This window comes from Mobula hypostoma, chromosome 9, assembly GCF_963921235.1.
Source record: "Mobula hypostoma chromosome 9, sMobHyp1.1, whole genome shotgun sequence".
Lineage (NCBI taxonomy): Eukaryota > Metazoa > Chordata > Chondrichthyes > Myliobatiformes > Myliobatidae > Mobula > Mobula hypostoma.
Genome location: NC_086105.1, coordinates 9,300,161 through 9,327,765, shown reverse-complemented (window position 1 = coordinate 9,327,765; position 27,605 = coordinate 9,300,161). Strand labels below are relative to the sequence as shown.

The following is a 27,605-nucleotide window of genomic DNA, read 5'->3' as shown; positions in this document are numbered from 1 at the left end:
CCAATCACCTTCTAGCTATCCTCCCATCCTCCTTCACACTCCCCACCCCCACCTTTTTATTTTGGCTTCTTCCCCCTTCCTTCTCAGTCCTAAAGATGGGTCTCGGCCTGAAGCACTGCCTGTGTATTCATTTCCGTAGAAGCTGCCTGACCTGCTGAGTTCCTCCAGCACTTTGTGTGTGTCCTGTTCTCAATATAATTTATTTACTTTTTAATTTTTTTTTGTCTTTGCACAGTTTGTCTGATTTCAATGGTTAATTTAATGTTAGAGGATGGATACAATATACAATCTGAAATTCTTACTGTTCACAGACAATCCCGGGATCAGAGAATGAATGTCAAAAATATGGTAAACCCCAGAGCCCCCCCCCGCACAAGTGACTGCAGAGCATCAACCCTCCCCCTACCCCGAACCCCACTTGCTCCAGTAAAAGCATCAACCCTCCCACCACCCACTACGCAGCAATTCTTTTGCACACTGGTTGTTTGCTGGTTTTGTTCTACTGCATGCCTGCAAGTACGTGAGTCTCGGGGTGGTTTATTGTGACGTATGCATACTTTAATAATAGATCTACTTTGAAACTTTGGACCTTGCACCCAAAAATGAGGGTGAGGGGGGAAAATCTAACCTAAGGTGGATCCTAGTCTACCTGCTCACAATTACGATGGTTGCTTGCCTAGGGATAGAGATGGCTACATTTTAAACCCAAGCCACATTACCAGCGGATGAGAGGATAAACCCTGCTCCATCATGCTGGCTTTCCCGAAGTAAATTGTAGAGCAAGTACACTTAACAATTGTCCCCAGTAGTTCATCTTCAGTAGTTACCTTAATTTGAGGGATTAAACAAATATTTTTTGAATCTTTCAATACGAAGAAAATTGGTTCAGCTAACAGATGGGCTGGGAGCTATTTCAAAGTGTGTAAAATACCAAAACAGATCAGTCTTGACCAGTTTTACACTCACATTAAACCACTTAGAAACAGAAGCAATTCTAAATCATTATATGGTATTGTGCTTCACAGTAGAGACACTAACATCATCCAATAGTAATAGTCATTGGGCTAAAGAGAGGGAGGTACTTAAAATATCCCCAACACCAGAGGAAAATACTACACAACTATTGGGTCTAAATGCCAACAGGTTCCCTGGACATGATAGCCTGTGCTCGAGGATTTCACAGAACGTGGCTGCACAGATAATTCAACCCCAAGCTGCCGTCAACAGAGAAAAAAAAAATCCTGCATACTGGACATATCTCTAAGGAATGAAAACACACAGATATGAGACTATTCAAGAACTAAGGGAGAGGCAAAGCAGGAAAATATCATCATCATTATGTGCTGTGTCTTATGACGTAGGCAATTATGATCTTATGATCTACGGAAGTGGTTTCTTCTGGGCAGTGCCTTTACAAGACGGGTGACCCCACCATTATCAATACTCTTCAGAGATTGTCTGCCTGGTGTCAGTGGTCACATAACTAGGACTTGGCTCATTTGACCATCCACCACCTGCTCTCGTGGCTTCACGTCACCATGATTGGGGGGTTGGGGGAATGCACTAAGCTGGTGCTATACCTTACCCAAACGTGAACAGCAGGCTAGCAGAAGGAAAGAGCAGCTTACACCTGCTTCGGTACAGATTATCTCCACCACACCACCCAAGGAAAATACAGGCATGATAATTTAACATCAGCCATTGGTAACATGTTATCATCTATTTTTAAGGAGGTCAGAGCGGGACACTGAGAAAATCATAAAAAAAACTGTAGAGATTAAACACAAGAGATTCTGTAGATGCTGGGAATCCAGAGTAACACACACACAAAATGCTGAAGGTACTAAGCAGATTACGCAGCATCTATGGAGAGGAATAACGAATTGACGTTTCAGGCCGAGACCCTTCCCAGGTCCTGATGGAGGGCCTTGGCCCAAAACATTGACTTTTTATTCCTCTCCATACGTGCTACTAGATCTGCTGAGTTCCTCCAGCATTTTGTATGTTGACACCCAAGAGGAGTTAAGGTAGATTTTCAGGCAAGGAAATCATGTTTGAAAAATTTCCTAGACATAATGAAATTGTAACAAAACTGGGTGGAAAAAGGGAAATAGTAAGTGCAGATAACTCTGAGGGACCTTGTTAGAATTGATGGAGAAAAGCTTGACAAAGGTACTTCGAATTAGGGGGCATAGATTATTTCCAGAATAAAAGGCTGCCCATCTAAAACAGAGATAATTAAGGATTTCTTCTCTCAGAGACTTGTGAATCTCTGGAATTCTCCACCTCAGAGAGTTATGGAAACAGAATCACTGAATGTATACAAGACAAAGATTGACAGACATTTGAAATAGAAAAGAGTCAGACAGTATAGAGAAAGAGTGAAAAGGAATGTTAAGGCTAAAAGTGGATCAGCCATCTTAATAATCTTACTGAATGACATAGAGGATTCAAGGGGTCAATCAGCCTACTTCTGCTTCTGTTCATTTTAGACCATAAGATATAGGAGCAGAAATAGGCCATTTGGCCCTTTGAGTCTGCCCTGCCATTTCATTATGGCTGATCCATTTTTCCTCTCAGCCCCAACCTCCTGCCTTCTCCTGGTATCCCTTCATGCTCTTACTAATCAAGAATCCATCAACCTCTGCCTTAAATATATAGTACATAAACATTTGGCCTCCACAGCCACCTATGGCAACGAACTCCACAGATTCGCCACTCTCTGGCTTTAGAAATTCCTCCTCATCTCTGTTCTAAATTGATGTCATCTCCATTCTAAAAGAGCACCCCTATAATCTGAGGCTGTGTCCTCTGGTCCCAGACACTCCCACCATAGGAAACATCCTCTCCACATCAAATCTATCAATGCTTTTCACCCTCGATTTTGTCCTCTATAGAGAAAAAATCATCCCAAAATCAACCCCAAAGGAATTATGTATTTGTACATTATTTCTTCATAAACATTCCTTAAAAATTGTTTCCAAAATGTGAGCCAAAGCCCAGATTGATGCACTTAAAACAGCAAAAAGCCAAAGCCCAGATTGATGAACTTAAAACAGCAAACATGGAACAATACCTGTTTCATTATGAATCCATATCATTGCCTCTGTTGAGATATGGGTTAAGTTTCCCACACCAACCGTCAGGGGAATTTTCCAAATGTAACTAGAATATAATCCATAAAAATAAGGTCAATCCCTTCTCTCCACTACCTAAAGAGTTATTATTGTGTTTGCACCGTGCCATCACTGGCAATAATTTTTACCCCAAGATTTGTTAAATAAATATGAAGTGTGAAACAAACAGAGAGACACTTTCAAGTGTCTCACAGATAAATTGCAGTTAATGTGATCACACCTTTTGAGTTTGCTTGAGAGTCATCTGGATATCCAAACCCAACTGAGAACACTGAAGAAGAGGAGGAAATAACCATTTATTCAAAAATTCTGGTGGCCCTTGCTTTGATATCTTTAGATTACATTCCCATACAGACTCAGTTCAGGAGCCTGGATGAACTGGGAATAACAGAACACATGGCATACGTGTTTGACTTTCGTGTTCAGTTTGGCAGCTTGTACTTGCCACTTTCTGTAGATCAAAACACTATTTCAAGTTATCAAAAAGATTTTCAATTTCCAATCAAAGTTTCAATTCCATCACAATGCAAATATTTTATAATCTTATGGTAGATCTTACAGCCGTACTAAAACATAATTACCAAAAATTTCTCTCTTTTTGCTGCTGTCATCGGAAGGAAAATCGCCTCAGAACTCATACCATCAGGTTCAGGACTCAGCTTCATTTGCCCCATCATTGAAATGTTCCCACAACCTATGGATCACTTTCAAGAACTCTTCATCCCATGTTCTTGATATTTACTTTTTATTTATTTACATTATTGTTTCTTCTTTTTGCACTTGTACAGTTTGTTATCTTCTGCACTCTGGTTGAGCATCCCAGTTAGACAGTCCTTCATTGATTCTGTTGTAGTTAGTATTCTATAGATTCATTGAGTATGCCACAAGGAAATGAATCTCAGGGCTGTATATAGTGACATATATGTACTTTGGTAAAATTTACTTTGAACTTTGAAAATGCACTGTCAATTTGTGCTGTGTACATACATCTATTGATGCCTCTGGACACATCTTCAGTGATGTTCCTGGAATCATCGGGTGTTTCGGGTCTTTCATCATCATACACCCTCCTCCAGGTGACCCAGCCGGGGCTGATCAGACCCCAGCTTGTGTCCAGATGGCTAGCTACTTATGACTCCATGGCTCCCCTCTTTTGAGCCACAGCCATCTTGAGGCCCTCTCTGTCGCATCGGTGGTACTGCAGATGGCTCTCCTCTTCCTCTCTCCCTCAATGCCCAAACTGAACCAGGAAAAACTGAGTACAGATAAATAGTTTGCTGAATTAGGATGCATGGAGTATTTAATTCTATGAGGACATAAAATCGGAGTTCGAAGCTAATGAAGATATTTTATGACTTTTTTTTCATCACAGGATGAGATTCCACACATGGTGGTGTGAATTCACTGGAAGGTCATCCCTGGTTGATGATGTGCTGTATACAATGAGCCAGCAGCATAGTGATGTCTAGTTTCAAAATTTGGTCCACAGTAAATAATGGAGCTGAACATCAGAATCAGTAAAGACGTGCTATTATATACGTAGTACAGTCTGACAGGAGATGAATTTCTAGAAAGCTAACTCTCCAACATGGTACAAGAGCTAATATCCAAATTAGTGACAAAATTAGCAAATACTCATCCCACACTTGTGTTAAGTGTAACATCTACATAATGCCCAAATTACCACACCTCTAAATAATAGTGCCAGCATCTGTTTTCCTTCCAGTTCACTGCACACTCAAAATAAAATGCAATGTTATTTGTTACCTGCTATTTTTTGAATTTAGATGCATTGATTTTCTTTTGAGGTTATAGATGAAGATTTCTTGTTTTACTGTTAAAAGATCAACACTCTTCTCATCCCTAATGATGGTCACCACAGGATAACCCATCTGTAACGTCCAAGAGTCCATGATTTCTTTGATGTTTATGTTTTCCCCCATATTCTGCATGGTCTGCGTAAAAGCAAAAAAGTTAAAGTGCAAAAGACCACTTATGCGTTCAGCAGGAGAGAATGCAAGGAAATGGAGGATGGGTGGTGGTGGTTCAAGCCCATCAATAATTATTAGTTCATTAAGAAACATGTAAAGGTGCTTTGTACATACCAAACTGCTGTTTAAAATGATCCTCCAAAAGTTGTCCAATTCCTGCATTCCAACTTCATCTTAAAATATTATAAACATACAGAACTGTGCAAAAGTCTCAGGCATATATGTATAGACAGCTAGGGTGGCCAAGACTTTTGCACAGTACTGTAGTTATTTTATGGTTTACACTGAACTGCTGCTGCCAAACAAAAACCAAATTTCATGATATGTGAATGATGATAAACCTGATTCTGATACGGGTCTCTATTGTGGACTGAGTGTGGGAAGGAGGCAGGGAGAGGGGAATCATGGTTGGGAAAAGAGGAATGGAGAGGGGAGGGAACACGAAGCACCAGAGAGACATTCTGTAATGATCAATAAACCAGTTGTTTGGAATCAAATGACTTTACCTGGTGTCTCGGGGCTGGGTGTGTCTGTACCTGTGACACCTGACACACCTTCTCTGTCACCTGCCCCACATCCCTCCACTCTCACCATTCTCAACATTCTTTACTACTGGCAGGTTTACAAACTCACTCTCTGCCCCACATTGAATAATATAGTACTATGCAAAAGACTTGAGCACCGTAACTATATATACACACCCTATGCCAAATACTTTTGCACAGTATTGTATAATATTATTTTACACTATAGTAACCTATGTTCCAATCTTCAGTAAAGCGTTAAGCAATCAGAAAATGTTTCATTATTGATAAAAAAGTATGACTGAATTATATCTGAGTGCATTACAGTGAGTCTCACTTATATGAATTATCTGAACAAAGCTCAGGTGTTACCAACAGTGCAAAATGTGTGACTTCCTAGTTCGCACTGAATGAATGCTCATGCACATGTATGGTTACGGCTCAGATTTGAATGAAAATTAAAATTAAAGAAAATTGTGAGTAGGCAGACATGGTCAAAAATTGTGAAGATCCAAAGATTAGAAAGCAGATGCACAACAAGGTTATGAAAGATCATAGTGAATTATATTAACAATGACTAGTCAAATGATTAGACTTATTCACTGCAAAGGGTGGTCGCAAATAAACCTGAACAGTAATTTCTCAAATAGGACATCCCAGATGTAGACCAAGAAAATATAAATGTAAAAGACTTAAGTTTACTTCCAAACAAGGCGGCATAAATAAAGTCTGAAATCTCATAATCTTTCAATCTTGAAAGGTCAATATTGATTTTAACCAAAGGCGATAACTTCACTCAACTTCACTTGCCCCGTCATTGAAATGTTCCCACAACCAAAGAACTCACTTTCAAAGACTTTTCATCCCATATTCTCAATATTTATTGCTTATTTATCTATTTATTGTTATTATTTCTGCTTTTTTATATTTGCAGTTTATTGTCTTCTGTATTCTGGTTGAACACCCTAGTTAGGCAGTTTTTCATTTATTCTGTTATGGTTATTATTTGATAGATTTATTGAGTACGCTCACAAGAAAGTGAATCTCAGGGTTGTATATGGTGACATATATATACTTTGATAATAAAATTTAATTTGAACTTTGACCTTTGTTAACCCTATTAACAACATCTCTAGTCCTGAAAATATAATTTACTTCATCTTGCTTCTAGTTATGACTAAAATCTGTGCATAGAATGTTTGGTTATGATCCTAATTCTTCTCCTTCAATCTTGACTCCAATGGTACATCTAATATGCATATAAATTTCCATAAAATATTTAAAATGTCAAACAGAAGTTCTGTCTTTTTACTTGCTGATTTCCTGCAAAATATGTAAAATATGTAATGAAATATCTGGCGGCAAAATCTACATAGACAGCAGCACGTCTTAGTTGGTGGAAAGGAGATTAATGTGGTTGTATTATTTCAAGGAAGAATGGAGATAATGGATATGCAGTGTTGAATTCCACATAGGAGGCAGTCTTGGACCATTGTGCTTATGGTCGGCTCACAAAGCAATCCCATTCTCCAGTAGTTTTATTCCTAAAACCTATTCTTCCCTTATTGTCACCAAAAACACTTCTAAATTTCTACAGATATACCGTGGAGAGCATTCTAACGGTCTGCATCACTATCTGGTATGGAGGGGCTACTGCACAGGATCAAAATAAACAGTAGAGAGTTGTAAAATCAGTCAGCTTCATCATGAGCACTATCCTCCATAGTATCCAGGACATTATCAAGGAGCGATGCCTTAGGAAGGCAGTGTCCATCATTAAGAACCTCCACCACCTAGGATATGCCCTCTTCTCATTGTTACCATCAGGAAGGAGGTACAGAACTCTGGGGACACACACTAATGATTCAGGAACATCTCCTTCCCCTCTGCCACCCATCCGATTTCTGAATGGACATTGAGCCCATGAACACTGCCTTGCTACATTTTTTATTTCCTTTTGTTTGCAGTACTTATTTAATACATATATGCTTACTGTAATTCAGTTTTCTTTTTCTCTTGATTGTTACATATTGCATTGCACTGCTGCAAAGACGACAAATTTCACGACGTATGCCAGTGATATTAAACCTGATTCTGATCACACAGTGCCACATTTGAAATCAGGTGCTACAAATGCAGAATGTTCCTCATCACAAACCCACCAACCACAAAAAAACACGCTGAACTCAAAATGATGCATGTTTTGCAGAATGACAAAATTTACTGGCAATACCAAAGCTAATGGAGATACTGTTGATAAAAGTGCTCGAGCCTGTAGCATAAGTTGTGGCATTGGCAGTGTTTTCCTGCAGACCACCTTAGTTTTCCTTGGGTGCTCCCACTTCTTCCACATCCCAAGCAGGTTGTTAGGTTAATGAGCAGCTATGGTTTGTACCTATTGTGCAGTAGAGTCATAGAATCCAGGGGTGGGGGGTGTAAGGTGGATCCTGTTGGGAATAAGGGAAGAATAGGTTTTAGGAATAAAACTACTGGAGAATGGGATTGCTTTGTGAGCCGACCATAAGCACAATGGTCCAAGACTGCCTCCTATGTGGAATTCAACACTGCATATCCATTACCTCCATTCTTCCTTAAAATAATACAGCCATATTAATCTCCTTTCCACCAACTAAGACGTGCTGCTGTCTATGTAGATTTTGCCGCCAGATATTTCATTACATATTTTATCAGTCTTTGTGTTTGATTTATACTTTGTCAGTCCTTGTTTGTGTGTAGTTTTTCATTGATTCTATTGTATTTCTTTGTTCTACAGCGAATGCCTCTAAGAAAATTAATCTTAGGGTAGTATAGGGTGACATATCCAATAATAATTTTACTTTGAACTTTAAACTTTGAAATATTATCTATTAAAGGGAGATTAGCTTTATTTATCACGTGTACATTGAAACGTACAGCGAAATGCTTCAAATCAGTGAGGATTGTACTGAGTGTCACAGTGATCGCAAGTGTTGCTGTGTTTCCAGCACCAACATCGCATACCCAGATCAGCAGTCCTACTATTTTTCCATGTAATATTGTAAGCTACCAAGCCAAAACCACTGGTATTTCTAGCTCAAAACCAGAAATGAGCAATAATCCAGACAGACACCATCACATGTCTACCATCACATGCTGTTGTTTGAAACTTAATTGTGAGTATTGTGCAATCGTAACAACTAGCAGTAAAAGCTTGATAAGATTCCTCCCTTGTTTCCACATTGTTAAGCGGGGTTTACAGCATCTGCAAATGTCACTATTACATTGGCGTTGTAACAATGCAGACTAATCACAGGTTTAAAAAACAATGCTTACCTCTTTAAGTGTGTTCCATAAGTCATCTCTCCCTGCATTGCCATACATGTGAACCGTCAAAAATTCCTAGATTAGCAATAAAAGACAACTGGACTGAGAAAACTGAACAAGAGTTGTACAAATATCCCGTTCCACCAAAATACAACCAGTATAAGCACAAAAACCTCTGGCATTTGATTATATTAAAGGCCATAAATCAGGTGTATTAATGCAATTAACTATATTTCTTGGGACAGAAGGACCATAATTCTTCCCATGAAATATCACTTGGGGAGGAATATTTATCTCCATCATCATCATGTACCGTGTTGTATGGCGTGGCTGATCATGGTCTTTCCATGACCATAATTGTTCTTGGCAAATTTTCTACAGAAGTGGTTTGCCATTGCTTCCTCCTGGGCAGTGTCTTTACAAGACGGGTGCCCCTGTCATTATCAAAACTCTGCAGAGATTGTCTGCCTGGTGTCAGTGGTCGTATAACTAGGACTTGTGATATGTACCAGCTGCTCATATGAACATCCACCACCTGCTCCCATGGCTTCACATGACCCTGATCTACATTGTCCCAATAGCTAATGTTAAAGATCAGTCCTGTGCTGTTTTACCTGTAACTCTGCCACATATGTGTCTCATATCTTCATGGCTAAATTATCAGTATCAAAAAACAGGTAATACCATGGAGAGCAAATATAATGTAAGCAAGAAAATAACTTGCTCCACCAAAAGATTTGATTGGTTATACTTAATATTGCTGTCCATTATCCACTTCATAACCATGGTAGTCACCAGGACAAAGGAAAGGTACCCAGCTTGCCCAGTGAACAGTGACCCAGTGACTTGATTTTACATGGATGATCAGATGGACTTGGCAGTCTTTCATTGAATCTATTATGGTTATTATTCTATAGATTTACTGAGTATGCCCACAAGAAAATGAATCTCAGGGTTGTATATGGAGACATATATGTACTTTGATAATAAATTTACTTGGAACTTTGAACTTTGAGATAAGAAGGTGGATGTCAGGCTCAAACTCGCTAGCCAACTGGACTTGACCAACAGATAGGTCTGACTTTATGTACCAACCTCAAATTGCACATTGGAGTAATGCAATCCTTAAATGTATTTTGTTCTGCCTGGAACATGCAACAAGTGTGAGTCATATTTTGATGGCAGTGATGCTTTGTGAATCATATCAAACAGGTTGATATTAATATAAAATTATGATATCAGCTAATTTATTAAAATGATTGATACTACAAAAGAGATGGGGGTTGGTGATTGCGAACAGAAGAGTGACCCATGATAATGGTGTAACCAGCAGAAACATAATTCTTATTAAGCTCTCATTTCTTGCTGTGAGTTTTTTTATTTACTCATTTTTGAGATTTGTGCTTCCCTGGATAGGCCAGCATTAATTGTACATCCCTAATTGTCCTCAAGAAGGTGACGACAAGCTACTACAGCTATTCTGGTGAAGGTACAGTATGCCCATAGCACTGCTGAGTAGGGAATTTCAGCAACAATGTAAGAGTAGTTATATATTCCCAAGGTGAGATGGTCAAGTCAAGTCAGGTCAACGCTATCATCATTTAACTATATACTACATGTATACCATCAAATGAGACAACATTTTCCTGGACCAGTGTGTAAAGCACAGTAGTACACAAAACACACAATAACTTAGGAAAGTAAGAATTAAATCAGAAATGAATTACACATTGATAAACAAAGTAAAGTGCATAAATTAAATATTGAAGGGTACAGAACAAGTTAACTGGTGAAACTTCGAATGCGATGCAGCAGGGAGTTCAGAAGCCTAATAGCCTGAGGGCATTATCAGGGATATTATTCAGGATCCCATTAATCCATACAGCATCCTCTTCGACTCTCTACCATCAGGCAGGAGATTCTGATGTATAAAGACAAGAACAGTCAGGATGGGAAACACTCATAATAAATATCCCCAGTGGATGGTAGAGAGATCCCCATGATCCTCTCAGCTGTTCTCACAGTTCTTTGCCAGAAAACTTCCAGTCTGATACATCTTAAAGAGGAATACGCAGGCAATAGTGCTCCCATGTGCCAGCAGCCATTATCCCTGTGGAAATCACAGGCTTGGAAGTTGCTGTCATAGTGATCTGGGCAAGTAACTGTATTGGTTATGTAAATGATACACACTGCCTACCAGTGGGAGAAGGAGTGAAATTTAGGATGGCTAATGGGGTGCTAATTGGGCAGACTGCATTGGTGTTAAACTCCTTGAGATTTGAACTCAACCGTTATATTTCAACCTGTGTCGTGTGGATGGTAGAAGAGACTTAGGCTAAGCGAAAGGGAGTCACACAACCAATCTTTGAACTTCTCATTCATGTAACCATGGACTTGCATGTTGCTGGTCCAGTTACTTTTTAAAAATTTATTTATTGAGATACAGCGCAGAACGGGCCCTTCCAGTTCTTCAAGTCCCACTGCGGAGCAATCCCGATTTAACCCTAGCCTAATTACAGGACAAATTACAATGACCAATTAACCTCCCAATCAGTTTGTCGTTGGACTGTGGGAAGAAACTGGAGCACCCTTTGTCACGGGGAGAAAGTACCAACTCCTTACAGGCAGCAGTGGGATTTGAACTTGGGCCATTGGTACTATAAAGCTTTGGGATAATCTCTGCACTACTATGCTGCCCCAATTTGTTCTTCTGATTAATACTGACCTCAGGTTATTGTTAGTGAAGGAATTTAAAATGAGCAATAGTGATTTACTCTTACGTCTTATAGTTATGAAATAAATAAATGTCAACTGGAAAATCATATCCATGGGAATAAATTGTCGATAAGTCCAGAAAGCTTTAATTGATCTATAAGCTAATCATGCAACAAAGATCATGGAATCATTGTTAGTCATTGACCTAAGCATTAATAAATCCCAAGTACAAAGACCAAGCATCAGGAAAAATATGAGAATGAAGAACAAGAGTCAACTTGAATTTAAGCCCACTATTCACAGCTTCTTGATATTCTAATATAAAATTCCAATATTCTGATGCACCCATTTTCTGATTGGAAAAAAACTTCCAGGTATTGCAAAAACTTCAACAAACTTATATTTTATATTACTAAAGCTCCCAGGAGAAACAGCAGATACTTTAAAACAACATATCTTGTAGATAATGCAAAGGTAATATTGAATTTTGAAAGGGTAAGATGAGGGAACACATAACAGTTCTCAAAGCGGGATCAGAAGTGGAGAGAGTGAGCAACTTCACTAACTCTGAGAAACTATCCCAGGCCCAACATATCAACACAGTTACAAACAACAGGAATTCTGCAGATGCTGGAGATTCAAGCAACACACATCAAATTTGCTGGTGAACGCAGCAGGCCAGGCAGCATCTTTAGGAAGAGGTGCAGTCGACGTTTCAGGCGTCAGGACTAACTGAAGGAAGAGTGAGTCTCTTACTCTCAACACAGTTACAAAGGTGGCACGACAGCAGTTATATTTTATTAGGAGTTTGAAGAGCTTTTGTATGTCACCAAAGGCACTCCCAAATTTCTAGATATACAGTACTGTGGAGAGCATTCTAACTGGCTGCACCACCACCTGGTACTGGGAGCCCACTGCACGGGATTGAAATAAACTGGAGAAAGTTCTGTACTCAGCTCTAACCTCCCCAACGTCCTGGACATCTTCAAGGAGCTATGCCTCAAAAAAGGTGTAATAGATCATGAAGGACCCCTATCACCCAGGACATACCTTCTCCTTCTTGCTACCATCAGGGATCCCCTAACATCTCCACCCCAGCATCTCCACAAGAGTTCACACCTCTATTCATGCAAAGATAAGACTAATGACCCTCTAATTATCTCTACAACTCTTAACAATCCTCATGTGATTGTGATACCTTTAAATGACTCAGCGGTTATGTCAAAGCTCCCCACCATGGATCAGAACTGAAGTGTCTCTGATGAGTAGTGAATTGTCTTCTAGATAACTCAGCAAGTCCAGTTGCCTTCATTTACTACTGCTTGATACACCATTTGGGAGGTGGGTGTGTGTTTATACTTCTAACTGTAACACTCAAACTTTATCATTATTGCATTGTTCTGCTGCCACAAAATAACAAATGTTCCAGTGATATTAAACCTGATTCTCATTCTGATTCTTTACATAGAAAATGATAAAGTAGTATTTGTTCTTGTTCTATACTTATTCCATTTAATATTGTCCTCCACTCTTCATGATTTGGATATATATACAGGCAAGGGTTTTAGTTTGAAATCCATCACAGGCAACTGTAATTATTTAGTTTTATTATGTAATTATTGGAGTTTGGGATTAAGTTCACATGAACTCCATTAGGCATCTGCGCAATTCACATGAAGCTTTTCACTACACAGTCCTGCCTCAGCCAAAATATTTCCCATTTTATCAGGCTATGTAGGGAGTGCTGGACAAACCCAGCAGGGTCAGGTAGTATTTATGACAGTCATCACTCTGGGTCAAGGCCCTTCACCTGGACCCAGGTACCACCAGAAACCCCCTCCCTCCCTCCCTGAGTTCCTGCAGATTTTCCTATCTCTTGTACATCTATGTAAGAAATCTAGTCTCAGTGACTCTATCTGGATCTGACAACAATATTCTTGGCTGGATGTACTTTTAGTGTTGTATATTAGGCTGTATAATTGTTATTTTCTTTGCCAATTAGTTTTATATGCCTGCTTGAATTTTACCAATCCAGATGTAACTATGTTTCCTAGTGGTCACAGTATGTATATGCAAATATTCAGTGTGTCCCCTAATCGTTATATATGCATGATTCTGGAAGCTTCTCCAATGTTGCATTATTTGATTAGGAGCTATCTGATTGGTTAATTCTTATCTACAAATTTGAATGGAATGTTTCTTATCTGTGATATAAAGAGAGTGAACACGATACCCTACTGATTTTTTAAAATCTTTTTCTGTTCTCTGCTACTAGCCCATTTCCAGTTCTCTTTGTTCAATTAGTGCTTAATAAAATAATTGTGAAGCCACAAATTTTATGCCTCTTTCTTGACTTCTGAAAGACCCTTGGATTAAAAACATCAGAATCCACCAGTGGTAATAACCTGCTTTTTTATTTTTCTTGATCCCATATGTCCCACAAGATTGTTCCACATGTACACCAAGTTCCAACCTATATATTTTTGTCCGATAATGTGATCTAGGATGTGGGAAGGTGCGAGGTTCCAGCAGTCAAATTAAGTACACATAACCCTATGCAATAATGTAAGGTTCTACTTCCGGTGTCAAATGGTTGTTATGTGTTTAGTGTGATAGTGTAGTGGGTAGTGCTTGTCGCTCTCACTTTCAGCTTCCACCGCAGGCTAGCAGTCTCACAAAAAGGAGAGCTGAATGTGTAAGTCTTTCCCTCCCAGTACATATCCTCTCCAACAGCAAGCCTCATGTCTTGCTTCCTCACTGGCAATACACGGAAACTGAACCTCTTTCAGACTCAGGCTGAACTACCGACAACAGGGAAAAAGTCTGGCCCTTGCACATATAGCCTGCAGGCCCACTGGTGCGTGGTCATGCCCTGGTGCTTGTGGACCGGATTCCCAACTATGGGTAACTAGCTCCACTGCCTTGCGGGCAGCCTCAGGAGAGACGAATGCCACTGGAGTAAACCCAGACAGCAAAACCTGGAGTGGAGCCCCTAAGGTGACTAGATATTATTGAACATCCTTCCAGCAGCTCCTGCAGCCAAGCTGGTGCCAGACATATTGCTTCATAAGCTTTCCTTTGGACTGCGCTGGTGAGGCCGAGAGTTTGTGTTTATCTTAAACAACACTAGAGAAAACCATTCAGAGAAAGCCCAAGCAGTAACACAGCATCGTCACAATTCCTTATTTAGGAATCATATTTTGCCAATCAACTTCCCAGCTCTTGGCTTCATCCCTCCCCCTCCTTTTTTTAATATAATTTCTTATTCAATTTTCAAACTTGGTTACATGGAATAACAATATCTACCCTCCCCCCTCCCCTTAACCCTTCCCCCGATACATACCCCTACCTGAAAGAAAAAGAAAAGAAAGAAAGACTGCCTGGATATTGGAAGGTCTCCACATGCTCCATGGGATTCAAAATAAATTTAATATATTTATGTGTTTCTTTCCCCAAAGGACCAACATCTTTATCATTGGAGCACCTGTATACACAATCCTATCTTTTTTAATATTCAAAAATGTATCATATTTATTTCTTAAATTCTAAGTAATTTTTTCAAGTGGAATACTGCTAAAAATTTCATTATTCCAACGATCCATACTTAAATACGAATACCTCCCCCTCCTGCCTTCTATCATTTCGGGTCTCCCCCCCACCCCTCCCCCGTTCAAATCTCCTACTATCTCTTTTTTCAGTTAGTCCTGACGAAGGGTCTCAGCCCGAAACGTCAACTGTACCTCTTCCTATAGATGCTGCCTGGCCTGCTGCGTTCACCAGCATTTTGTGGGTGTTCCTTATTTTTGGTGACACTTGCCTCTATTATATTTAATATATTTTGAGTAGTGACCCAGTTGTTCCATAGGTATTAGGCTTATGCATATCATGTTTAAAAAAACGAACATCTAAGAATCCCTGTGGAGCTTGGGGAAAAAGTAAAGAAGTTGCTCTTCTTTGTTATAATTACTCTGCAGGTGAAAGGAAATTCAGTTCTAATGATTAGTGCACATTTGGGAGACATTAACATTTCACAAGTTATGTTCAAAATGAATTAGACAGAATCACGTTAAACATGAAGCACTACAAGCAACATTAAATTCCAATTGTAACATAATTTATTGATCTCAAATATCTGTAGAACACTTACCTACTTAAAATAAAGATCTTGGTGCGCAGTACAAGTTAGTAACTTGATATAAGTAAGCAACAGTATTTCAAAGCTCCAATCTGTGGTATTTGGTCTAACCCTTCCGAGGCCATGTTTCATAAGTGGTCCAGTGCTGCCCTATGTAACAACAGCATGACGGAGAGCACTCGGTAAGTGCACTACACACGTGCGCGCACACACTCTCACCGCCTTGTCACTCTCATGTTGCGCTGAGCATTTGCACTTCGACGACTTCCTCAATATATTCTCATAGTAGGTTCTAAACTGAGCTGATGTGCTCAGGTTGGCTTTATAGTGCCTTTCCCGCCGCACACGGCAGAATATGGCGAATGGACGTGAAAGCACAGAGGAACATCTGGAGAAATTTCCGAAAAGCTCATCTGCTGCTGTCGTTACTGCGCGGTCGGGAACCTTTCGGAGGGTAGGCCTCAAAATCCCCGGCCTTGCCTGCTTCTGGCAAGTGAGAAAGGGGTCGAATCGCTCGGACAGAGATGGCACTCGGTGTCGGAAAGCTGACCAGAGCTCAAGTTTTCGGATGACTCAGAGTCAGATTGTGGTCGGCATGGCAGGGAGAGTTCTTCCTTCTCCCGTCTGTGTGAGATGTGGGACATTTGAGAAACTTTGAACTTTACTGTGCTCATGGACTTTCTTCATCAAGTTATGGTATTGTGCACTGTTGTAACTATATGTTATAATTATATGGTTTTGTCAGTTTTTTTTTAGTCTTGGTTTGTCCTGTGTTTTGTGATATCACACCGGAGGAAATAATGTATCATTTCTTATGTAATGTATCATGCGTTACTAAATGACAATAAAAGAGGACTACGTGTCTTCATAATCTAATATTCCATTTCTTTAGTAATGTGGATACATAAATATGTGCCTGTTGTTTGTATATTCCATTTAAGGTGGATACTTCTGTTTATTTTATAGTATGATTGTAACTACATTGTGGGGTGCATCATATTCTAATTCACATATGGTCTGCAGTAAGTTTTGTGGATGATTAAAGATGGTATATCTTGGTGCCTAGTAAACAGGGATCATCGTTCTCGTTGGGGGTGGGGGAGAGAGCAAGAGAGAGAACGAGAACTGCCAGGAGTTCACACTGGACAAATAGAGCTATTATTGTGTTTTCTGGTAGATAATTCTTTTTGTAATCCCATTTGCTTGCATTGTTGTTGTTCCCCTCTGCGCCTTGTGGTGCATCGAGTGGCAACCTTGCCGTTCCTTTAGCATTTGTCTGTCTTTACAAGGCCGAGTTGTTAGCCCAACGCTCAATCCAGAATGATGGAAAGTGTGCAAGGAGACGGCTGGACTCGAACCCGGGGCCACTTGCCTTGAAGTCCAGTGCGGATACCACTGCGCCAGCTGGCTAGTGCCTTTCTTTGCATTCCCTATTTAACTGTCTGCCCAAAAGCTTCTTAAATGTAGTAACTGCAAGTGATGTGAGGTTAGAAGTAAATCAACCTTCGGCTGGCTAACTAGTTCCAGAGCCACATTCACAGCAAATGGAATCTCACTGGCTCTCCATTTGGCTTTGGAACACCTGGTCAACAGCACAACATATGTCAGGCTGTTGTTCATTGATTACAGGTTGGCATTTTATACCATCATCCCCTCTACTAATTAACAAGTTACATAACCTGGGCCTCTGTACCTCCCTCAACAACTGGATCCTGACCTCGTTATTGGGAGACCACAGTCAATACTGTAATGTAGTGGTTAGCACAGCGCTTTACAGTACCAGTGACTTGGGTTCAATTCCTGCTGCTGTCTGTAAGGAGTTTGTTTGTTCTCCCCATGACTGCGTGGTTTTCCTCCGGATACTCTGGTTTCCTCCCACAGGCTAAAGTTGTACAAATTGGTATGTTAATTGGTCATTGTAAATTGTCCCATGATTAGGCTACGGGGTTGCTGAATGGTGCAGCTCGAAGGGCCAGAAGTGCCTATTCTGCACTGTATCTCAATACATATAGATCAGAAATAACATCTCCTCCTCACCTGCAATCAGCACAGATGTACCTCAGAGATGCATGCTTACCCCATTTAGCCCACTTGTTCCACTCTCTCTAGGCCAGGGATTCCTAACTTTTATTATGCCATGGACCCCTACCATTAACCGAAGGGTCTGTGGACCCCAGGTTGGGAACCCCTGCTCTAGACTCACGGCTGTGTGGCTAGGCACAGCTCAAACACCATCTATAAACTCGCAACTGACAGCACTGGTGTTGGTAAGATCTCAGATAGCAATGAGGTGGTGTATGGGGGATGAGATAGAGTGGCTGGTTAAGAAGTGTCACCACAACAACCTTGCACTCTATTTGAGCAAGATTAAGAAGTTGACTGTGAACTTCAGGAAGGGGAATTTAGGAGAACACACACTAATCCTCATTGGGGGGTCAGCGGTGGGAAGGGTGACTGGGCATCAACATTTCTTGGGCCTAACATATTGATGCAATCTAAAAGAAGGCACGCCAGTCGTTCCAGTTTGCAAGGAGTTTGAGGAGATCTGGTTTGTCAGAAAAGACTCTTGCAAATTTCTGCAGATGCATATTGGAGGGTATTTTGACTGGTTACATCACCAACTGGAGCAGACAGTCTATTTCCAAGCTTTGTTACAAGGAGGAATTATCAAGAGGACACAGTCTGCTTTAAGGATGCTCCCTGAGGAGGTGTAACGTGTAGAATTCCTGGACTGTGGCCGGTCAAAATGGAGGAAGAATTGAGAGGATGTGGTGTGCAGTTCTTGTCACCTACCTACAGGAAAGATGTCAATAAGATTGAAAAAGTGTGGAGAAAACTTACAAGATGTTACCGAGATTACAGGACTTGGGTCATAGGGGAAGGTTAAAAAGGTTTGGACTTTATTCCCTGGAATGTAGAAGAACAAGGGGAGATTTGATAGAGGTATACAAAATGATGAGGGGGATAGATTGGGTAAATGCAAGCAGGCTTTTTCCACTGAGGTTGGGCATGACAAGAACTGGAGATCATGGGTTAAGGGTGAAAGGTGAAATGTTTAAGGGGAACAAGAAGGGGAACCTCTTCACTCAGAGGGTCTGGAAAGTGAGAACAAGCTGCCAGCACATTGATGGATGAGGGCTTGATTTCAACACCTATGAGAAGTTTGGATAGATTCATGGGGCGGGGGGCGGGTATTCAGGACTGTGGTCAGGGTGCAGGTCAACGGCAAATTAATCATTTGCCATAGAATATACGGGCTGGCACGTGGCCAAGTGGCTAAGGCGTTCATCTAGTGATCTGAAGGTTGCTAGTTCGAGCCTTGGCTGAGGCAGCATGTTGTATATAGAATATACGGGCCAAAGGGACCCGTTTCTGTGCTGTAGTGTTCTGTGACTCTACAACGGCAGAAGGAGCTGTGTTTAGTCATCGACAGGATGCAAAATCCAGCGGAATGGGTGGAAGAGGTAAAAATTTCCCAGCTATCCAACCAGCCACCCCATCAAGCTCTTACAGCAGAGACTGCAGATCCATCACAGTCTTTTCAGTCAACTCTGATCTCGGAGAGATGGAGCTCAGGGACTGCCAAAGAAGAAGAATGGGAGATTCTAAGTCATTTAATACTGACAATTCTGCCATCTGATTGATGGACTTCAGACTGAATATGGCAACATATTCAACGTATTGAGTACAGGAGATGGGATACTATGCTGAAGTTGCATAAGGTGATGGTGAAGCCTGATTTGGAGTATTGTGTGCAGTTTTTATATCTGTAGGACAGGTATCTATAGTTTTTACTATCTACAGGACAGATGGAAATGAGGTGTAAAGATTACAGAGAAAATTTACAAGGAAGTTGCCAGGACTGGAGGACTTGAGTTATAAGGAAAGATTGACTTTATTCCTTGGAATATAGAAGACTGAGAGAAGATTCAAAATTATGAGGGGTATAGATAGGGTAAGTGCAAGAATGTTTTTTCCATTAACATTGGGTAGAACTACAACCAGAGGTCATGTGTTAAGGGTAAAAGGTGTATAATGCGCTGGGAAAAGTTTCACTGCTAATGTAATGGGTTTGCTGTAGCATCAGTGTTTCGGTTATGGCTAGAGATAATGGGGGCTTTGGAATGTGGGCAGCCCAATGAAGGGAGTGTTTTTTCTTGTGTGCCTGAGAGCAAATTGTTCTAGGTCTTTTGGTCGGCGAAAGATGGAGAGAGAAAATGCCAGAAAGGAGAGGTTGTAGACTGGCAGGACGGAGAGGACTTGGAATGGTGCCGGTAGTCGACAACGTCCGGGGGAAATCGATGGAGGACTAACGGACGAGAAACCACGAGTTCCGACGTGCACATTGGACTGTTTCATCAAAATGGCCCTTTTTATTTTGTTTTTCTTTACTAACCCTGTAGTCAATTTAAGAATTATAAAGCTAAATTGTTTAATTGCATACGGTGTACTATCTGTTATTTCATGGTACTGACTTGTAACAGGGTAACACATCACGCAGCATCCACACAAACAAGAGGTTTTGCACCTCAGATGTCACATTAGGCGGGGCCAGAGACCGTCTTCCCTAGCCCAACACCGCCGGTCGAACCTGAGGGTTACAGATGAAATATTTAAGGAGAATGTGAAGGGTAACTTCTTCACTCAGACAGTGGTGAGACTGTGGAACAAGCTGCCACTGTAGGTGGTGCATGCAATCTTGATTTCAAAGTTTAAGAGACGTTTGGATAGGTACATGGATGGTAGGGGTATGGATGATGCAGGTCAATGTGACTAGGAAGTTTAAATTGTTCAGCAGAGGCTAGATGGGCTGAAGGGCCTGTTTCTGGGCTGTACTTTTCTATGACTCTATATCTTGTGATCAACCCTAAAATTATTTTATTCTGTCAGCCAAAATTCTGAACACCTGAAAAAGCTGCTTCACCATCATTAGTACTGATCCACATCTACTAACGGGCTATTAGTGCTAACGATTAACAGTTTATACAACATATTTCCACTCATAATAGACCCAAGAGTTGTCAAAGTATACCCAACTGTTCCCTTTGATTTGTGTGAACACACGGGCATGCCAACATACTGTATGTACATGGTAGATTTTATAAACTTGCACCAACTTTCCTGAAATAATGAATAGATTGCTGCTTGGAATGCTATATTATAACAAATAAAATGAATCATGCAAATCCCATAAAAATGTCCAACAGAAGTATAAAAGCACAGAAATGAAATGGAGAAACCAGAGAAACATGTCCATGGTGTAGAATACAAACTATATCACAGTCTGTTAGCTTTTATCATACTGCATGAAGTGGGGTGACATGTGGTTAGCACAACACTTTACAGCACAGGTGACCCAGGTTCATTTCCCACCATTGCCTGTAAGAAATTATACATTCTTCCATGACTGCGCAGGTCACATTTAACACCATCAACCCCTCAAAGCTAATGAGTAAACCACAAGACTTGGGCCTCAATACCCAGTTGTGCAATTGGATCCTGGATCTCCTCACTTGTAGACCCCAGTCCAATTGGATTGGCAAAACATCTCCTCCACAATGTCCATCAGCACACAAGCACCACAGAGCTGTGTACATAGCTCCCTGTTCTACTCGCTTTACACCCATGACTGTGTGGCTAAGTACAGCTCCTACACCATATACAAGTTTGCTGATGACACCACTGTTGTAGGCTGTATCAAAGGGGATGATAAATCAGCAGACAGGAGGGAGATTGAAAACTTGGCTGAGTGGTGCATAACAACAGCCTCTCACTCAATGTCAATTAGACCAAGGAACTGATTGTAGACTCCAGGAGAGGAAACAAGAAGTCCATGAGCCGATAATCATCGGAGGAACAGAGGTGGAGAGGGTCAGTAACATTAAATTCCTGGGTGTCACTATTCCAGAGGACCTGTCCTGGACCCGTCATATAAATATTATTGCAAACAGAGCACAACAGCCCCTCCATTTCCTCAGGGGTCTGAGGAGGATCGGTATAACATCAAAAACCTTGTGAAACTTCTATAGATGTGTGGTGGAAAGTGCGCCAACTGGCTGCATTACAGCCTGGTATGGGAACACTAATGCCTCTGAACAGAAAATCCTACAAAAGGTAGTGGATTCAGCCCAGTACATCACGGATGAAACCCTCCCAACCAATGAGCACATCTACGTGAGACATTGCCATAGAAAAGCAGCATCTATCATCAAAGATCCTCACCACCCAGGCCATGCTCTTTTCTGACTGCTGCCATCAGCTAGAAGGTACCTCAGGTCTCACACCATCAGGTTTAAGAATGGTTACTACCCCTCAACCATCAGGCTCTTGTAGAAAAGAGGATAACTACACTCACTTAAGGACTCTTATCTTGTTACTTCATGCTAATTATTTATTGCTCTTTATTTATATCTGCATTTGCACAGTTTATTTACAGTTAACAGTTACTGATGTTTACAGGTTACAGTTACTGTTCTATAGATTTGCTAAGGATGCCCACAGAGAAAGAATCTCAGGGTTGTATGTGGAGATATGTATGTACTCTGATAATAAATTTTACATTGAACTTTGAATTTTGAGGTGCTCTGGTTTCCTCCCACAGTCCAATGATGTACCAGTTGATAGGTTAATTGGTCATTGTAAGTTGCCCCATGATTAGGCTAGGATTAAATAGGAGGATTGCCGTGTAGTGCAGCTTGAAGGGCTGGAGGAGCCGATTCCGTGCTCTATGTTCAACGGTTCCATCTAATGTATAGAGTATACAACTTAAAATTCTTACTCTTCACAGACATTCATAAAACAGAAGAAATCTTTAAGTCAATAAATAAATAAACGTTCACAAATAGCAGTGAATCAATTGCACTGTCAACTGGATCCATGTCCTTTAATGTGACATGCTCTCGCGCCTGTTGGTAGTTTTATCTTCTGGCAGGATTTGCCCTCTAATACTAAAAGCATACAGGACAGAATTATGTGCAACAAATATAAATACTGTAATTTTCTTCCACAATATACACTCCTTGAAACCAAGTCCTTAAAAATGACAAAATCTTCAATTATCTGCATTGCAAATACTCACCAAACTTTGGTGAGCATTCAGATTCTGAGATCCTGCTGCACTTGTGAAACTTGTCAAAATGAGCAGAACATCCTGAAATGTTCATATATATTCCTGTAAAAGTTAGTTCCTTTCCATAATATTCACCCACCTGTAATCCCTTTCGAAATGCATTCTCTCCCATGAAATTAACCAGCATTCGAATCAAGGCAGCACCCTAAGAATTAAAATAAAAATAATATTTTTATGAACACATTATCGATTAGCCACTCATATAAATTGCTGGAGGAACTCAGTAGGTCAGGCAGTATTTACGGAAATTAATAAACATTCGATTTTTCGGGTCGAGACCCTTCTTCAAGAATGAGAAGGAAGGGGGAAAGACCCCGGAATAAAAAGGTGGGGGGAAGGAAAGAGGTTAGCTGTAAGGTGATCGGTGAAGCCAAGTGGGTGGGAAAGGTAAAAGGGTGGAGAAGAAGGAATCCAATAACAGAGTGGACTACAGGAGAAAGGAAAGGAGAAGTGGACCCAGGGGAAAATGACAGGTAGATGAGAAGAGGTAAAAGGCCAGTGCAGAGAACAGAGAAAGAGGGGAGAGGAAGTATTTTTTTTAAATGGAAGGAGAAATCAATGTTCATGCTATCAGGCTGGTGGTCACCCAGATGGAATATAAGGTGTTGCTCCTCCACCCTGTGAGTGGCCTCATCTTGCTGAGTTCTTCCAGCATTTTCCGTGGATTTCCAGCATCTACAGAGATTCTCATGTTCATATTATCTATTATTTATTAATACACCTTAACAGAAACCAGCAATTGGTCTCATGCAATATTTTTCTTTTCGTTCAGAGTTGCATCCATTCTTGGACTACCGACTGAGGTAGTTCCACAGCTTCTACAGACTCGGGACTAAAGCTCTGGGCAACTGTGGCTCAGGTGCAGTGGACCAGAAGGTCAGTAATTTTAAAGCAAATTAAAGCAAAATTTCAGCCCAAGTAAAATATTGTCTGTCAGTCAACCTAATTTCAGTGATGGGCAAACTCTTAGTACAAGTTTGAGGGAGAGGATAAATTATTATTTGGGAATGCACAGATTCCAGGACAGTTTACATGGACTTGTTAGTAGAAGACCATGTCTGACGAGCTTGATTATCTTTGTTTGAGGAGGTAGGATGAAGGATGAATGAGTCAGCCACACTTGATGAGTTCCACATAGGCTCAGTATTAGAACCCTGTCATATGTCAATGATTTAGTCAGAGTTGACAGTGCACTCAAAAAGCAGCTGGACTCCAGAAACTGGCCAAAATATAATTCAAGCTGGAGGAATGTAAGATTGTGCATTTGCAAGTGATTACACAGTTAGTGATAATTTCCTGAGAGATGCAGACCCAAACATAGAAATTCGGTGAGCATGTATGCAGATATCCAAACACATAGGCGAGGCAGTTAAGAAAGTATTTAGGCCATCTTACTTTCTTGGCCAAAGAGTCAAGAACTTGCAGTGCAAGGGTAGATGTCGGAGAGGTAGTAATAAGGGACATGGATATGGCGAATGAAAAGAATAAAGTATTTTGCATCAATTTTTACTGTGAAAGACACTAGCAGAATGGTGGAAGTGCCAGGTGTGTTGGGGGCATGAAGTTGCCAGAACTAGAGAGAAGGTTCTTGGGAAAGTGATCGGCCTGAAGGTAGATAAGTCCACCTGGACCAAATGGTGTACACCCCAGGGTTCTGAAAGAGGTGGCTGAAGAGATCGTCGAGGCATTAGTAATGATCTTTCAAGAATCACTAGATTCTGAAATGGTTCCGGAAGACTGGAAAATTGCAAATGTCACTCCACTCTTCAAGAAAGCAAAGAAGCAGAAGAAAGAAAACTATAGGCCAGTTAATCTGACCTCAGTGGTTGGGAATATGTTGGAGTCAATTATTAAGGATGAAGTCCCAGGGTTCTTGGAAGCACATGATAAAATAACCATAGTCAGCATGGTTTCCTCAAGAGAAAATCTTGACTGACAAATCTGTTGGCGTTCTGTGAAGAAATAACCAGCAGGATAGACAAAGGAGAATCAGTTCATGTTGTGTACTTGGAATTTCAGAAGGTGCCACACATGAGGCTGTTTAACAAGCTACAAGCCCGTGGTATTATGTGGTATCACATTGGGTCCCCACTAGATATTCAGCTCTCACTTGTGGCCCCAAGAAGCTGTTTGTATGCGACTATGGCCACATTGAAACAGGGATATGCCTGTCCAAGCATATGAAATCAACTCTGGCATACTGGTCGGATGAGATCGGCAGTGACCTGGAAACCGGTCTTGCAATGCTCCATGTGGAGCGAACGTCTTGACAAGGCACAGAAGTAGTCGTGGTACCTCCACTGTAGCCAAGGAAGACCCCATGTTGTGACACTTGCTCGTAGACTCCACTGGAGTCAGACCTCTGAGGCTGAGAGAGTGGAACTGCCCCAGTGCAAAAAGCTTTCCCACTTTAAAAACTCTCCCGCACAGCTCTCTAGTCATCGTCGGACATCTCAGACAACCAGCACAGGAACGCAGAACATTGAACAATGCTGGCCTTCAACACATGATGTTCTGCTGACTTATACAAACCTATTCCACGATCAATCTAACCCTTCTCGCTTACACAGTCCATAATGTTCCGTTTTTCTTAGCTCCATGTGCCTACCTAAGGGTCTCTTAAAATTCCCTATTCCATCAGCCTCAACCACTATCTCCATCAATCTATTCCAGGCACCCATCACTCTTCCGTCTGAAAAAACATAACTCTGACATCGCTTTTCCTCCACTCAGCTTAAACAGATATCTTCTGGTATCGGCTATTGCTGCCCTGGGAGAAAAGTGCTGGCTGTTCACTCTCTCTATGACTCTGTACACATCTATCAAGTTGCCTCTCACTCTCCTTCGCTCCAAAGAGAAAAGCCTAGCTTGCTTTATACTTATACTTTATAGCTCAGCCTTTCCTTGTAAGACATGCTCCCTAATCCAGGCAGCAGCTTTGTGAATCTCTTCTGTACCCTCCCTAAAGCTTCCATATCCATCCTATAATGAGGCAACCAGAACTGAACACAATACTTTGAGTATAGTCTAGACAGTTTCGTAAAGCTGCATTCACCCCTCTCCCTTTGTTCTTTCTCTAATCCCTATTCTGGTTACCCACTCACCACTCCTCTCCTCACCTCCCTCTGGACCCTCCTCTTCTTTCCCATCTTCCATGGTCCACTACTCTGTCAGATTCCTTCAGCCCTTTACCTCTTCCACCTATTCCCTCCCAGCTTCTTACTTCATTCCACCTTCCCCTTCACCTGCTCTCACCTCTCACCTGCCAGCTTGTACTCCTTCCTCTTTCGCCACCTTCTTGTTCTGGCTTCTGTGTCCTTTCTTTCCAGACCTAATAAAGAGTCTCAGCCCAAAACCTATTCCCCTCCACAGATGTTGCTTCATGTGCTGAGTTCTTCCAGCAGGTTTGTGTGTGTTGCTTAAGATTGTGAGCATCTTCAGAATCTCATGTGTTTACATTACAGTATTGTACATGAAACTGCAACATTACCATAAGATATAGGAGCATAATGAGGCTATTTGGCCCATCGATCGTGGCTGATCCATTTCCCTCTCAGCCCCAATCTCCTGCTTTCTCCACATATTTCTTCATGCCCTGACTATTCAAGGATCTATCAGCCTCTGCCTTAAGTATACCCAATGACTTGGCCTCCACAGCTGCCTGTCGCAACAAATTCCACACATTTACCAATATTCGGCTAAAGAAATTCCTCCTCATCTTCATTCTAAATTTACATCCCTCTATTCAGAGGCTGTGTCCTCTGGTCTTAGACTCCCCCATCATAGGAATATCCTAGCATTAGCGGCGGACCAATCGAGTCACAGAGAGAGTTTTGCAAAAATCAGGGAGAAGAGTTTAAAAATGGAGCATTTCGCGGGGCTCGGCACATTAGCGGTGGATCAGTTGATTCACGATTCATTAGCAGGAGCAAATAAAAATAAAGCAGGGTCAAAGCAGAGCAGCCATTGTGTGAGTGGACCAGTGTAGGAGTGGGAACTTGAGGCTCTGGCAAGCAAACACAGGTAAGTAGCAGGTAAGGCTCTTGTAGTGGTTGAATTAAAAAGTCACTAAACTACAGCTAAGTAAAGGGGTGATGCAGGAACAGGTGACGTGCTGTAGCTGCATGATGTGGGAGCTGGTGGACCCCATTGTGGGTCCTGGTGACCACATCTGCAGCAAGCGTTGGCTGCTCGAGGAACTCAGGCTCAAAGTTGATGACCTGGAATATGAGCTTCAAACACTGAGGCACATCAGAGGGGGGAAAGAGTTACCTGGATTCTCTGTTTCAGGAGGTAGTAAGAGTGGAGTGAAGAAAAGTCAAGTGCAAAAGAGTAAAAGATTACAAGATCTTAAAAGCACAATGAGTGTAAGGGCACTTTACTTGAATGCTCATAATATCCAAAACAAGGTCAGTGAACTTTTGGTACAAATTAGTACAAGTGGGTATGATTTAGTGGCCGTCACAGAGATGCGGTTGCAGGGTGGACAGGATTGGGAATTAAATATCCAAGGATATCAGGTAATATGGAAGAATAAGCAGGAAGGGAAGGGAGGTAGGGTAGCACTCTTTAATTAAAGATGAGGTCAGGGTGAAAGTGAGAGACCAAATAAGATCTAAGGAGCAGAATATTGAATCCATCTGGGTAGAGATTAGGAATAGTAAAGGGAAA

At 41.2% G+C, this 27,605-nt stretch overlaps 1 protein-coding gene across 4 annotated transcripts in view; it reads right to left on the bottom strand.

Moving 5' to 3' along the window:
• LOC134351501 (thyrotropin-releasing hormone-degrading ectoenzyme-like) overlaps window positions 1-27,605 on the bottom strand; it is a 152,425-nt gene that overhangs the window by 51,287 nt on the left and 73,533 nt on the right. For all 4 annotated transcript variants that reach the window (XM_063057731.1, XM_063057729.1, XM_063057728.1 and 1 more), the window contains 4 exons: window positions 23,014-23,079; window positions 8,965-9,030; window positions 4,905-5,092; window positions 3,077-3,165 (listed from right to left, as the gene is read on the bottom strand). In XM_063057731.1, the coding sequence (XP_062913801.1) occupies window positions 3,077-3,165; window positions 4,905-5,092; window positions 8,965-9,030; window positions 23,014-23,079 (409 nt within the window). The remainder of the gene's footprint in view (window positions 1-3,076; window positions 3,166-4,904; window positions 5,093-8,964; window positions 9,031-23,013; window positions 23,080-27,605) is intronic.